Source organism: Acanthopagrus latus, chromosome 5 (genome assembly GCF_904848185.1).
Source record: "Acanthopagrus latus isolate v.2019 chromosome 5, fAcaLat1.1, whole genome shotgun sequence".
In the NCBI taxonomy this organism is placed as follows: Eukaryota; Metazoa; Chordata; class Actinopteri; order Spariformes; family Sparidae; genus Acanthopagrus; species Acanthopagrus latus.
This window is the reverse complement of record NC_051043.1, coordinates 24,288,596-24,304,463: the sequence shown is the minus strand read 5'-3', so window position 1 is coordinate 24,304,463 and position 15,868 is coordinate 24,288,596. Positions and strand designations below refer to the sequence as shown.

General features: G+C 42.0%; 1 protein-coding gene across 10 annotated transcripts in view; it reads right to left on the bottom strand.

Annotated features, from left to right (window-relative positions):
* Positions 1–1,804: 1,804 nt before the first annotated feature.
* pde4d (phosphodiesterase 4D, cAMP-specific) overlaps positions 1,805–15,868 on the bottom strand; it is a 176,541-nt gene continuing 162,477 nt past the window's right edge. For all 10 annotated transcript variants that reach the window (XM_037099085.1, XM_037099086.1, XM_037099084.1 and 7 more), the window contains 9 exons: positions 10,100–10,193; positions 9,650–9,825; positions 9,453–9,551; positions 9,177–9,341; positions 8,847–8,946; positions 6,368–6,522; positions 6,135–6,257; positions 4,760–4,942; positions 1,805–4,670 (listed from right to left, as the gene is read on the bottom strand). In XM_037099085.1, the coding sequence (XP_036954980.1) occupies positions 4,149–4,670; positions 4,760–4,942; positions 6,135–6,257; positions 6,368–6,522; positions 8,847–8,946; positions 9,177–9,341; positions 9,453–9,551; positions 9,650–9,825; positions 10,100–10,193 (1,617 nt within the window). In that variant the 3' untranslated portion in view covers positions 1,805–4,148. The remainder of the gene's footprint in view (positions 4,671–4,759; positions 4,943–6,134; positions 6,258–6,367; positions 6,523–8,846; positions 8,947–9,176; positions 9,342–9,452; positions 9,552–9,649; positions 9,826–10,099; positions 10,194–15,868) is intronic.

Here is a 15,868-nt window from a genome sequence, read left to right as displayed (position 1 = left end):
CAAAGTGTCTGCAGGACGTTTGTTATCTCTCAGGCTGTGATCTCCATCATCAGTAAATGCACAGCGCCTCCATCTCACACTGTGTAAACATCTGAAACAATGACATCAAGAAACCAGTGAGTAGGCAGAATCAACCCATGCTTTTATTTAATCCATTGCATATAAAAACTTTTTTTTCATTCTTTTTTTTGTTTGTTTTTTACATAAAGTTGTATGATCTACAGTGCTATCCAATAAACTGCAATTAACAAGGAATCCATTAAAATAACATTTTTAATTGTCTTGTGAAACTTCCAGACAAGTTGGCATTCTAAAGACATAACCCAAAAAATAATTGTCCTGAAGACCTTTTTTTAAGTTACAGTTTGTGTTTTTCCTTTCATACCATAAAAAATAGAACACATAATGAGAAAAGAACCCACTGTTTCCATTGGTCCAGGGCTGTTTAGAATCTACAGTATGTGTGTCAAAAGAAGAGTCCCTGTTTCGGGACAATGATGCACTCACCCGAGACCCCTATGCCACCCCTCCCAACCCCCCCCAACCCAACCCAACCCTTCACTACAGAAATATACTAAAACCCCTTCTCCTTACCAGGCAGAGAAATGTCAGTGGTTTTGGATATTGCAAGTAATGTGAGTGGAAGTGTGGGCCGAGCATAGATAAGCAACACACCGTCAGTGTTTCAGCCATAATTAATGCAGCAGTGGCTGAACATGCAGATGTGTCTCAAAGCCTCTGTGCTTCGCAGGCCGCGGTCCAGCAGCAACTGGACGCTCCCCCCGTCACACCCCATTCAGTGTTTGCAAGCCGTGACACAACCGGAGGGACGCAGGGACGACGATGCTTCAGCAACTCGGCAAAGTCGCTCCCCAGCATCGTTTGCGTCTGAGCGGTTGTGTCACACCTTTGAGCGTAGTGGCAGGGCGTACAGAAGATGCCAGCTGCTGCGACCGGGTCTACGGCAAAAACGACTCTTGGACATCCGGCTATAGGCCACACATCACTCAGGTAAGTAAATCTATGACTTGTGGTTGACCTGAATCTCTGCAGACAATGTTTTCCAGTGCCATGTTGTTGTTTTTTTTTACTTTTTTTTTCTGGTTTTGTTTTGTTTTGTTTTTTTCCCCGATGTGTTTGGCTGTGATAGTAAAAAGGCAACTTTTTTTTGTTTGTTTCCGAAATTCACAACAGGAGATCAGGGTAACCCGAGCCAAAAGATTCACTAATGCAGCAAAAGAGAACTAGAAAATAATCTAGGAAACAAAAAAAAAGGCTAAAAGTAAATGACATGCGTTGAATTTAAGGCACAGCCCATGGGCCAAGGAACAGTTTCTTTTTAAAAAACAATTTGGCTTTCCCCCCTCTCTTCACTGAGCTAGTTCTCAGATATAAGCGACATGTCGATGGATCATTTTTACACTGAAGCTCATGTGTAATAAACATTCTCTCAACAAGAGGTACGTAATACAGCCACACCATCACCAAAAGGGATGATAAGAATCAACCATTTACAACAAACGGCATTATGATAGTAATAACATTAATAATTATATATTATATACAGCACAATAAATATATGTTTGTAAACAGCGATAAAACCAGAAAATCTGTTTTTTTTTTTATTACAGGTAAGGGCATCGGGTGAGGATAAAAAAAAAAAAGAGAGAGAAAGAGAGAAAAGAAATTTAATCTTGGCACAAAATAAAAGATTAAATAAAAAGTTTTGGAAAATGAAACATAATCAAAACAAGCACTGTCAAAAAAAGCAGTGTGCAGTATTTCAAGTGGGTTTTTTTTATGGTTTTTTTTGTTTTTGTTTTTACATTTGTTGATTTTTCTATATTTTATGTACACAGAGAGGGGAAAAAATAAAGTATATTTGGGTATTGTAACTGGCAAGCCTGTACTGTGGTCTATGCTACAGTGAAATATTTACTGTACCACCTTTATATTGCAAAAACAAACAAATAGAAAAATATACCAATAAATAATAGCATCAGGTGTAAAGTGAAAACGTTTTTAAAAAATGAGGACGAGACTCGTGGGCGAAGGTGTAAGTCACCACTGGTCAAGCCGAAGCATTCGTGAATGTTTTGGCGAGTTTTAAAAACGTAATAAAGTGGTGATATATGAAGGTATCAGTGCATTAGAATATCTAAGTAGAGGACAGTCTTGTCTGATGACTACACGACGGAGCTGATTGTCTTGTCGAAAAACAAAGACAGCAACTGGGTTTGATGTTGTGATGCTGAAATTAAACGGCAACTCCACCCATTCTACTCATGTAAGTGCGTTTACAGGTCTTTGGGTGGAGTACAACTACATGAAAAAGTAGTGTAAAACCTTTTTTGTGGCTCCACTACAGACTACATGTATTCTGATAATTTGCTTTCATTGAGTGGCTAAGCTGCATTGTGGGTAATGTAAGCACCAGGTTTTGAAAAGGAAGAAGAATGGGACAAAAAAAAAAAAAAGGCATTTCTCGCTCTGCTGAATCGATTTTTGATCGTGTGTTCGAACATTTTCCATAAAGACTCTAACAGCGTCATAGGAGCCGACAGCAGTGGATGGCCTTTTCACAAACCTGGTGCCTACATTTACCACAATGCAATGCAACAAAACTGAGTGACATCACTTAAAGGCAATCTATCAGATTACATGCAGCTTCCACTAGAGCCACAAAAAGCTTTCTACTCCTTTTTTCCCCACATATGCAGCACTACTCCCGAGACCCATAAACACCCTGTGCTCTGTAAAATTGGTGGAATTACCCTTTAAATGAAAAATAAACTCCTAAAGCTTAAAAAAACAGGTAAAGAAGAGGCCGACAACAAGCAGGTGTTGGTGACGTGTGCAAGAAAAATAAAAAAGAAAGGATAATAAAAGCTTTCAGAACATTGGTATAAAATCACCCCAGTAGTTTTTTTTTTTCTAACACCGTCACTATTTCTGTATATTTCGGAGCACTAATCAAGCTTCTAAAAAAAAAAGGTGCTTTTTGTTTCAACTACAAAGCATTGCATTGTCTCAGGATGTGTTCAAAAGAACTGCAGGCAACAATAATAAAATTCAAAGGCTTCATCCATGTCACAAACCATTTTTTCAGTGAGAGCAAAGCAACGCCATGCTTCCCTCCCAGTGAAAACGCTCACCAAAACAAGAGTCGTCATGAATCACTTCCAAATCTTCAACTCACAGGACTAACCAAACATGAGCATAGTGGCATGGGAGTAGTAGTATAAATGCTATTGGAGCAAGTGCAAACACCTCAGAACACTCCTAATGTAATGCAGCCTTCAGAACACTGACAACTATTTTTTTTTTCTCCCCATTGGTTTTTCCAAAAGTTCTCTGATCTTCTTTGCTAACAAAAGAAAGCCTAGGATTGCAAAAGTAAATTCTAGAAAATATCTGAATCTTACATACAGTACGATACAAAAATTAAAGAGGTCTAGGACAGCTTCATGGCTGTTAAAATTTGAGCTTTGTATCAGTCAGGTTTTTTTTCAAGGAAGACTTCCGACATCAGAAATGCGTCTCGAAAAGCTCCCCAGTGTGCTGCAGCTTTCATCTCTGCGCCGTCCCGTCGGGGTTTTTCTTTCTTTTTTTTCCAGCGGAACGGCGGCGTAAAGCGCCTCCTAATTCGCAGTGGGGAGGAAATGACCTAAACCGAGGGGGGAGATTCTCCTTGAACACGCCGATAAATGTCTCTGTAGAGTATGGGCACTTGATAAAAACACAGAAACACTGCTAAAACTTTTTTCAGGCGAGGCTGAGACGAAGCGGAGGGAAGGAAACGTGTGATATGAACGGGCACCGAGCAGCCTGAGAAGCCGCTCATCCATGTCCTAAACAGAAGCTTCTTAAAGGGGAGGTGTAAAAGCAAAATAAGGACACACCACTTCAGTACAAACGGGAATGGAAAGGAGTTTTCCTGAGTGCAAAAAAACTTGAAGAAGTACCGGTGGGCATGTTTGGATAAAAGCTGATGGGAGGAGTGGCCAAGGTGGAGAGCAGCGCACGCTTTGGAACCATAAACATAGATGTATAAAAAACACAGACTCCACAAAACCCAAAAAATATTCTATAAATAATCATCTGTCATTACTAAGAAGAACAGTTAATCAGGTGCTGTCTATAAACTGCTATGTGTGTGGGGTTTTCTCCTCCTCCTCCTCTTCCTCCTCCTCTTCCTCTACTACCTCTTCCTCTACGACACACGGTTGTGAGCAAGGTGCCTTCCCCTCCTCCTCCTCCACCACCTCCTCCTCCTCCTCTTCGTCCTCCCCCACCTGTTCGTCCAGAGGAATCTCTGTCGATTCAGAGTCCTGCGTGCAGAGCGTTTTAGAGTCAGTACAGCTGTTTTCCTCCTCTTCCTCCTCCTCCTCCTCCTCCTCCTCCTCCTCCTCAGGCTGGCTGCCGCTGTCTTTCTCAGTGTCCGACTCGCCGTCCTCCTCCAGGGTGAGCTCGAATTGGAACTTGTCCCCTCCCGGGGGTCGAGTGCCGTCTTCAGGCTCGTCCAAAGCAGGAGAGGGGCTTTGGGGGATGGTACTTTGGTACCACTCCCTGTTGTCCTCCAATGTGTCCAGGATGTCCTGGGCGTCCGGGTGGACCAGGTCAGCCCACGTCTCCCACAGAGGGTGAACGATATAGTCTATGAAACCGACCTGTAAGAGCGCGGAGGGACAAGAGGTCACTTAGCGTGCGTCTGTGCACAACTTACATGCACATGTGTGTATGTGTGCGAGTATGTTACCTGGTTCTTTTCTACCGAAGCGTTGTGTTTGTCACACATGGGGCTGATCTCCATGCCCCTCTCCCTCTCTCGGTCACCCTGGCTGAAGAACTCCTCCATGATGCGGTCCGTCCACTGGCGGTACAGCTGGAGGGGCTTCGTGGGGTTGCTCAGGTCTGCACAGTGCACCATGTTCTGGAGAACCTGAACACAACAAATAACAAGCATTACTGTCACTGAAGCATAACTGTGAAATGGGTTGATTAGTGATGGATTGTAACCAGGTACATTTACCTAAGTAGTGTGATTAAGTACAAATCTGAAGTTTTTTTGATGTATTTGAGTGTTCCCATTTTCTGCTACTTTAAACCTCCACTTCATCATTTTTGAAGGCAAATATTGTACTTTTTACTCCCCTCCATTTTTGATAACTTAAGTAACTAGTTACTTCACACACTGCACGCTTGATCAGAGCCAGCATAGTGCACTTTATGGCCTATTGAATAAAAAGCAAAAGAAAATCTTTCATCCAAGTACAATCCACACGGGTGATGGTCACTCTTACCCAAATGATATTTAAACATGGTAGCTGGCCCAAATGCTGTATTTTTCTACTGATATTAAAGGAATGATAAGGTTAAAGGGACAGTTCATGCCAACATTTACACTTTTTCCTCTTACCTGTAGTGCTATGTATCCATCTAGATCGTTTTACTGTGAGTTGCAGACTTTTGGAGATTTTGGCCGCAGAGATGTCAGCCCGCTATCAAATGAAAATGGAACCAGAAAATGGCACGAAAAAATAAACTTTTAAAAACTCAGTAGCAACGTCACTTCCTAGAAGTCACAACCTAGTTAATCAAGGTAATCCACAGACCTTGTTGTCAGCAGTTTCCTGCAGAAACTATTGTCTTTCTACTGAACTACACCTACTAACTGGATCAGTGCACAATGAGAAGCGTGCATCTACTCATGGTCGAGTCCTTCTGCTTGGTGATACTGCTGATGGGTGAGAGAGAAGAGCAGAAAGAAAAACAGTTCCTCCATCAAACTGCTCACAACAAGTTCTGTGGGTTATTTCTAAGTAACCGGGTGATGATTTCTGGAAAGACACCGATGTTCACCGATGTTTTGTTTTTGTGGAACTTTGAGCTCCACAAGCTGAGTGCCATCTTGGTCCATTACATTCAAGAGCAGCAGACGTCTCTACGGCTGATATCACCAAAACTTGGCAATACACAACACAACAGCACTACCGTTAAGAGGATGAACTGTCCCCACTGTGTTACATAATCTTAAAGAGCATCAAGGTTTTTTTTTTATTTTTTCAAATAAACATAACAATTGGCTGAATCCTGGTGATATGGGTCTTGCTGGTCAGCAGCTTTGTTCTGACCTGTATCCTGTCAGAGTAGTTGTCCAGCAGCAGGACACCAGAGCTGGTCACCTTCTTGGTTTCCACCATTGTTTTCAGATCAGCCAGTAGATTCATGTGCTTGGACATATCTGTTGCTAGCACCTAGAAAATAACCAGAACAAACCACAAAAAGTGACTGAATGAACCTTTAAGGGGCTCCACATAACATATTTCTCTGTTACTGCTTTACAGAAGAGATCTTTCTCACTTACGATGTCAATGACCATCTTTCGCAGTGATTGTCTTTGTTTTTTGGTCAAGTTTTGGAAGATGTCACAGTTCTCCTCTTGTAGAAGCTTGAAACCAACTGCTAGATGGTGGTTCTCCAACACCGACGAGTCATTGTACATCAGCGCTAGCTCTGAATCTGCACAGGAGACATGATTGATCATATTAGCCTGTGGAAATGGGTCGTTTTCACATTTTAAATACAGGACATGGAATTCCAAAGTATGTCATGACAGTTGCAACTTAAAGGTAGAACTTTTTAAGACCTTTTCGAGATGAATTTACTCTTTTTTTTTGACAAACTGGCTTTTTCTTATTCAAGCATTGCGTGTGAGTATGAGGGTATGTGGCATTCGGACTATGTGTAGACGTGCAGGAAATGTTTCATGCCTGAATAAGCTCACTGAATTGAACGAGGCTGGTCAGTAATAAGGAAGTGTCAGGTTTAACTATATCCAGATATATATAGAAATCTATCAGACGTGGACTTTGATGCAAAATAGTATGACTCATTTTGAAAAAAATAAATGAAAAAGGTGGATAAATCAATGAATTTCAATGAAGAAATTCAAATAAAACACAATTTAATTACAATTAAGGCCGGATATTTATAGAATGAAATTTAGGACATTGTAAGACTTTTTAAAAGAAAATAAAACTTGAAACGGATAAAAAAACATGACATGAACAGAAAATATGCATGAATACATTTGGAGTTATTGGAGTTCAGTTATTTTGTGAAGGGAACATTAGACCTCCACATCGTCCATGTTTTACATGTGCTGCAGCTACACATGTATCATCCATCCTCTGCAGCGGCTGAAAGCACCGGCATGCTTTCTCCACTGAGAGGTTTCCCCTCTCTGGGTCATCTGAAGGTCCTCTCTCTCTGTATTTAGATTTTCCATTAAGATGCATTAGTCTTGGCCACGGTGGAACCGAGCGGCAGAAGGGAGAAAGGGGATCCTGCTCTGTTGCTCTGTGGCTGACAGAAGATCATTCTGGTGGCTCCTAACTAGGATGACTCACACTGCCTTTACTGCAGGGATTCCCCATTTGGGCTTATGGGAAACACAAAACACACTGTGTGTAAAGCGTGTGAGACCACGCAGTGTCTTTTTCTGCCCTGATAAATTATTACTAATGCTCTTATGCAATGCTCAAATGTGTTATGGTCTCCTGAATGGCTGTTTAAAGCAACACCCAGTGGATATAAACTTTTATTTGTTCGTGTTTTCCTCTAAATTGCCAAATCAAGGCGGTATTTATGAAACCTCCAGCCATGACTGAGTCAGTTGAAGCAGACAGAGAGAGAGCAGGGGTTCAGTCTCTAGCTGGAGGACACTTCACTCCGCAGCACAACACCATGAACCCACTCCCCTTTGGTTGTATCTAGTCATGCAGATGGTTTTGCATTTATTATTCCAGGTTTTGTGATCTGCCTCCACTTCACAAGGGAAGGGAATGGAGTTTGTGTGGTGGTGCTCGCAGCGAAAAAAGAAAAAAAAAAAAACACATTTTAGAAATATCATCACATTACATCGCCTCCTTAACTCGCCGTTGTCATTAATGGGAAAAGAGATGCTGCCGTTGATTCGTTAAACATAATTTTTCAAATGCATTGAAGTTCAATCTTTCTAATTTCTAATCCAATGCCAAAATGGCATCACGTGTGGTCGAGATTAAGGAAGCTACATTGTGCTGCTGCTGAAACAACAACTCCAAGAACGACTGACATGACAAACACAAAGCGCTCCTAGCCACTGCTACCTTGTGCTACCTCGTTTAAAAGGCTAAGTCACTGCTGGTAGTTCAGGGCAAAATTACACCCTCCTCCCAAACAGCAAACAGTTAACAACTGACTGCAAAAATGAAGCAAAAACAAAATGCAGTCTGATGAGCAAGCTAGTTGTAGTTGGGTCACCTGTCATCCTTCCTACTACGTCTTTGGGAGGATATTTTTTTTTCCCTCCCTTTTTTCCCCCTGAGAACATGAATGATGGTGCTACCAGGAAAGAGTAAGACTGAGGACAAATATTGATTTCCTGTTTAAACCCCTCCACCTCGGAATCACATGTCAAAGCCTTCACACCTGACTAAAGAAACACATGCTGCTGAAGATGTGCACGTGTTAAAACACAGAATATCTATATATATATATATGCACTTTTTCTTTATATACAGCAAACATTCATCATATATGTATATACTCATATTCATTTATCTGAGGATAGCTGATTGTTAGTGTGTGTGTGTGTGTGTGTGTGTGTGTGTGTGTGTGTGTGTGTGTGTGTGTGTGTGTGTGTGTGTGTGTGTGTGTGTGTGTGTGCTGGTGAGGACACAGAGCGCAAGTTCCCACCTGGGTATCAGCCTGTGAGTGTGTGTTAGTGTTAGTGAAGATGCACCGATGACACCACCGAGCAGCTGACGTAGCTGCTAAGACAGCGCCGCATTTAGACTCACTGGTGTTGATGAGGAACTGGTTGGAGACTCCAGGATGGTCCACGTCGTGAATTGCACTGGCAAAGATGGCAGCTAGGATCTCAAGGTCTGTGAACACGGCCTGAAGAGAAAACGAACACAGCAGAGAGAGGAGGAGGAGGAGGAGGAGGAGGAGGAGGAGGAGGAGGAGGGGGGGGTGCATTGATGAGAGAAGTAAATCGCTGGACAAAAATATCCTCACAAGTAAGAGCCATTGATTGGACTTTGTGCAGGAGTTTGATTGAAGCTGATTGTGGGAGCGAGGGGCTGTGCGTGTGTGTGTGTGTGTTAGCGTGGTCCATGTGTACACACCTCGAGGGCGGGGGTGGATAGCAGCACGTGAGTTGACTGGGTGACGTCAGCAGCATGGATGTTGTTATGGTAGGCCACATCGCCATGATAATGGTCTTCTAAGGTCATCAGGTATGTTATAAAGGTGTCGAGTGGAATTTTAAACGTTTTTAACAAGTCTCTCTCCTGTGAAAAAAAACCAAAAAAACAGAAAACACAGGAGGGAGGTTACTGTCAGAGAGCATTTTACTTTGTAGCGATAGATTAGGAGAACAAGAAGCAGCTGACAGTCGTTACCTGGAATATCGTATACATCATGACTGTCAGTGGCCGATTCCCAGAGAACTCTGAGATTTTAAAAACGTTAAGGCCCCATTTATTCACATGCTCCAGCTCCTGAAAAAGGGAAAAGGGAGACACTACATATATTAATGTGAACGTGTCATTTATTTTTTGTCGCTGCACAGTCTTTGTCGGGACAGGGAAACACACACCTTAGCGAGTTCATCCTCGGTCTCGGTCTTGACGCCGAAGCGAGGGATGTTAGAGTTTGTGAGGCTGGAGGAGTGTTGCAGCTTTTTCACCCCGCTGATCTGAGACATGGGCTTGTTCTTCTTCTCCTTCTCCTTCTGCGTCTGAGGGGATGGCATCTCCACTTCATGTTGCTTGTCTGTAGTGAGACACAAGTGGAAGGTGAGTATGAGTTTGATGAAGCCTTTTAGAAGACACTTTGTTTCAGAGTTGATTTTGTACTTGTACTCAATCAGATGTGGCTGAATTTGATACGATGGCACATCAATGTCCAAGTTGGTTAACACTTTCACCCACAGGGTTTTAGAAAAAAAGAACATATGTGTGCGTGTGTTTGGTCAGGACACCAACACATTTTTTTTTTTTTCTTCTACTTCTGACCGGTGAGTCCATCTCCCTGTGTCATCACTCACCCAGGAAGGTGCTGGAGATGAACTCAGACACCTGGTTCCCAGAGCGGCTCATCTCTGATAGGTGAGTCAGCTCCCTGTTCAGCATCCTCTTGAACTGAAAGAGGGACACACACACACACACACACACACACACACACACACACACACACACGGATGAATGATTTCTTTTTTTTTTTAACAGTTGTTACTCTGAGGCACCATCATATGTTTAAATAAATGCAGAGAAACACGATTCAAGAACTGAACAAACTCATCTAAAACAGAAAGGTTGAGGCTCCTTTTACGAAACCCTTCTTTTTTTTTAATCAAAACATTTTTAATGATGATGAAATCAACTCAAGGTCTCCTGCTGACTCTTTCCTGGTCACGTAACAGAAGCTGTACCCAGGAATGTCACCATTTGTGGTGTAAGACACGTACATTCAAACACATACTCAGTGGGTCAGAGGGCTGCTGCCAGGATGTGTGTAATCAGTAACCCATTTTTTTCCAGTTTCTTTCCTTCAATTTCACTTTTTTTCCCCACTACAAAGCGGTTGCTTGTAGACTCTGTCTCTCATCTCATTCACTCCTCTCTCTCTCTATCTGGGGCCTAATTGGAGTGGCGGACTCGAATTTAGCCCTGGCTTTTGATTTGATGACCAATCTGATTGATGTGGAGGAGAATGCTTCAAATCAGGTATTTTCCAGTGGTTGCAAAACGAAGAGAGTTACGAAACAGATTGCACAAGAAGAAGAACATCAACAACAACAACAACAAAAAAAAACAACGTCTGGAACAAAGACGCCTGCATTGTCTGATTCGTTCTGGCATCGGTCCAAATGCATAATGTATGTATATTGATTAATTATATAAATCAATATTGATCACTTAAAATAGACCATTACAACACTGCAGAGTGCTTACTGCGCAAGAGGCAAGGAACTATCTGTCGTGTGCTTTTGTCAAGTGAGAGGAGAGCGACAAAAACAAATCTGGTAGAGATATACTGACATGAAACACAATTAATAAAACGAAAAAATTAAATACGGCCTCTGCAAAAATCAAAGAATTTACCGATATATGCCTTTTAAAATTTGCATTCTAGCAAAAGGGTAAAAATCCTCCCTTATTACGTCAGAAAATATGGAGCAACCCAACCACCCAGAGGATTGCTGACCTAAAAAAAGGGTCTTCACAGGGCTCAGAGAGATACTGCGTTATTCTCTCTAGGAGAGCTTTTGTGCCATTAAAAAAAATCTGAAATGACCAACCAAGTATTTAACAATTTACAGATGTAGTTAATGCGTCTGTGTTGTGTCTGCATAAGTTTTTTTTAAGCTGTTTTGACACCTTTGTAAAAAGGACAGTGAAAGCACCACTAGTTCTCCCCGTCTCAGATACATCACAATGACACACCTATGTGTGCAGCATGTTCTCGTTAGTTCTTAGTCAAAATGAGAATTAACAATAAACTACATGAAGAACCCTCACCCTCTGGAAATGAATTTTAAAAAAGGACGTTAAATAGACATAAACACCTGAATAATTAAATGAAATACTCAATAGACAGCAGGTCTTACCTTTATATATCCCCAGGACACAGAGAGCAGATAATTTGCTTCAGGCATTTTGACAAATCAACAAAATAGATCCAGAAGCAGGAAGATACAGGTTTACAGCCGAAGTTCAAGTCAACAATTCAGACGGTGAAAAGCACTAGATGCCAGAGAAACAAAAACAGTCAGCAGCTCTCGACAGTAAAAAGCCCTCAAACTGAAGAGGCTCGATGTGAATCTGCTGAAGCGAGTCCAAAATTGAAGCATCACGTTCCTGCCCTACGAATATCCACAGAAACGAGCCCATGTTCCAGGAAGCAGAGCCGAGAGTCAGACTCTCAGAGAGCAACGGTGGAACGAGGCTCCCCAAAGATCCGATGAGAGCATATCGTGATCACACACACTGTCATACACACTGATGTCCACACACACACACAAACACACACGGATACAGACACACGCTGCTGAGGTCGTGAATAATTGATGATGATGCGGATGCTTGGTAGATGCCAAAGCCACCAGGACAGCAAAAAAATGTTTCTGTCAACAGCTTCCAAACAGGGCTGGCTGCCTGCTTCTCTGTGTGTGTGTTGTGTGCGTGCGTGTTTGTGTGTGACACAAGCTCCCATGTGAAGAGCACAGGCTGCTTCCCTCACTATGTCACACAACTGCAGCGAATCAGGGCCCAGATATGAAAGAAGTGTGAGCTCATCATCACCTCTGATTGGCTTGGATTGGAGCAGAGTTGAGGTCACCTGCTGTGTGATTGGCTGGAACTTAACTCAGTGGAAAATCTACCCCTTCCCTTTCCTTCCATTCCTGCAGTGCAGCGGGATGTGACTGTGTGCGCGTACGTGCACATACAGTGCATACACATGCAGTATAGCGCGCATGCGTATGTACTTACGTGTCGACTGACCCGACCTTCTGTGCAGTGTTGTGTAAAAAAGCACAGGCTACCTCATCCAACACGGCACAATACTGGAAAACTGAGGTCAGCTTTCATGCCAGTATTCATGCGAAGTGAGTCATGGTAACATCGCTCATGAGGTGATGTAAATACACAAAAAAACAATTGATCTTGCTGAGAGAGTGAGCGTCACAGCGAACTGAAGTGGGCTCAGTAGGACAGAGACTGAAAGCAGTGTGTCCCCACAGGCTGCTGTGTGTGTGTGTGTGTGTGTGTGTGTGTGTGTGAGCTCAAGAGGTTCTCTGATCAGTAATAGTACGAGTGGTCCCTTTATACAATTTACTATATTGAAAACAACATGTAATGGTGTACGTAAGAATAAGTTATACAACGTGCTATTTCTATTGCCGCTAACTCAACGCTCGAACCATCAAAACAGAATCGAAACCAAACATCTAGTCAGCTGACTGACAATCACGGGGAATAAAAAACAGTGACGAACAAACAAAACTAGAAAGGCACTCGGTAGAGCGCATACCTCCACCAAGGCCCTACAGTCCCCTGTAATTCAATCAAGTTCAATGTCAAACTTGAAAGCCCTGCATCATTCTAACTCTTAAACTACCAAACAACATTTCAGCTCAACAGATTTAGGATCTGCATCTCACTCATACATACGTTGTCATCAAGATTCTTGCATTTTTTTCCTGAGAAATTAAAAAAAAATGTTGCCCTATCTTACGTTTATGACAGTGAGAAAACCATTTCCTGTATCCGTTCCTTTTTCTGCTAAGACGAGTGAGACGGGATGTCCAAGATCAAGTAATTATGAGAATGTTCTTGTATGGATGGATACTGAGCTTTGATTTTGTTTACTACCAACTGAAATAAGTGTTTAAGTCAAAAGGTAAAAAGAAGTTAAGAACTGACAGCTGGCATGAGCCAATTCTATTCATTCAGCTCAATTCAGTGCAGGGAAACTCAAGGTACTTTATATTGAAGTGACATTCGTCTTCCTCTCGCTTGTGTATGTGAGCGCACATGTGTACACGCATGTGTTGTGTGGTCTGTGACGGTCCGGTGGCTACAAGGATTGAAAAGGGACCAAACCTGTCTCTGCTTACTTTACACCCCACCTCTACAGCCAGCCGGGCGCTGTGAGTAATTTACAGCTACACTGGAGCAGATGAGACAACAGGCTCACTGAGATCCAGCAGCCTTGATTGACTCAGAGCCAAGCAGGCCGCCACAGGCCCATCACACACACACACACACACACACGCACACACACACACACTATACTCCCTGCAGAGGCATATACACAAATATGAAGCCCACCGACGCCTTTCCGTCCACACACTCTCCCTCTCTCCTTCAGACAGATATAGTACACACACATATTGATAGCTTGGCTGGGAGGTGTGAACACAAACTATTGGGTAAAAATTGGAAAGTGTCACATGGAGCTCAGCTGTGGCTTGTGTGTAATTTGTTCTTCAGCGGAGTGACCAAAAATACCCGTTCCCTCCTGTATATAGCCCACGACACCTCCACGTCTCTGTTGCATTTGTGTCTGTTTTTTTTTTTCTTTCTCACGTCGCACATTTATTCTGGTGGCAGACGCCCCCTCTGTACAGAACACAGGGACAGCGGGAACACTCTAATTGGCTCAACTGTTTTCAATGAATGTACCGGCAACTGTCCATTCATGATCGAAACAAAATGTGCAAAAAGTCCCAGTTATTGGAATCTGGGTGTTTTTTTTTTGTTTTTTTTGAGAGACTACAGATAAATAAGATAAAAAAGGGCTATTTTGGGACTGGTGACGAATCAGAATTAGGTGTTTGTAATCTGAATCTGCAAAGTAACTACGAACTAATATGATTGAATAAATGTTGCCAGAGTAAAATGCAGGGTTATACATGTGGATAAGCATGTAAAGTAACGGAACTAGGAAATACTCAAGTAAAATACTTTAACGAACCACAAGGAACTTCTTTATACCTGTCACCAGGTCAGATTCCGACTTGGTTGGCATGAAAACATTTTTTTCTTTGTGTCACCCTCTTCCGCAATAATTAACATAACATCAAAGTCCCCTGTTGTAGCTTTAAGTACAGTACTTGATTAATTACAGTAATTGAAGAAAGTGGCACTGGCTTTTCAAAATTTTGACACCGATTTGGCCTCATTGATTATTAAGTTTCTGTATCGGCCCTGAAAAACATTAGTAAGACAATATCGTTACAGCTAAACCCTTAGTGATAATGAGCAATGCACAAACTAATAACAACAACAAAAAAGAAAAAGGGAAAGAAAGATCTACAAAGATGAAGGCAAAGAGCCATTATTCTTTTCAACATAACCTTCTCAGTTCAGAAAATCCAAAAGAAAAACCTTCCAGAAACGTGTTGAGTTATTGGAGAATGACTCTGACTCGCATGTGATGGACGGAAGAATTTTTTCTAACCAAATGACCAATTCAGGGAAGTCTCCTGGCTGAAGCAGATCCTGCTTCTGAGGACACAACAACACATGAAGTAACTAAAAATACCAGAATGCAACTTTAACATGCCTTATTTTTTTAAATGCTGATATTCCAAAAGATTACTTTTGCTGGGCATGTGAGCAGAGTAAAAAAAAAAAACAAATACTGCTTAAAGTGATTTAAAATACAGTGAAAGAAAATATGATCCTTCCATTTATGAAAAAAATGCAAATCACTAAATTTAGAGAGACATGGGACAACAAGCGTATGAAGTATTGTAATATGGACTAGTAACTAAAGCTGTCACACACGTAGTGGAGGGAAAAAGTACAGTATTTGCCTCTGAGATGTTGTAGATGTCTTAGTTATGGCAGACTACACTGGACGCCACCATCCCATATCAAAATGTCAGTCAGTCAGCCCTATCTGTGCAGGAAAATGGACAGTGTTTCACAAATAATGACAACAGTGATAATAAAGATAAAGACATATGATAATGTCTGTGTGAGGCATGCACTTTATAACCACCCTTCAAATACACCTGCAGCAACAGAGCAGTGCAAGCCCATTCCACTGATTTACTGATCCAGATACCTGTTCAGCCAGTCGCAAAACTCCTCATCAAGAATCTGCCCTCCTGACACGATGGTGTCATGAACATCTGCTTGAGCCAGGCTTCAACAGAGGCTGCCAAAAAATCTGGATCGAGACGGTCAAAATGCTGAGAAGTCTTTGCTCCTGGAGAGAAAGTACTCTTTTGACAATTTCAGGAAATGATCAGAGCATGAGAAAGCATGCTGATCATAGTTGAGAGGCACACACTGTTCCTTAG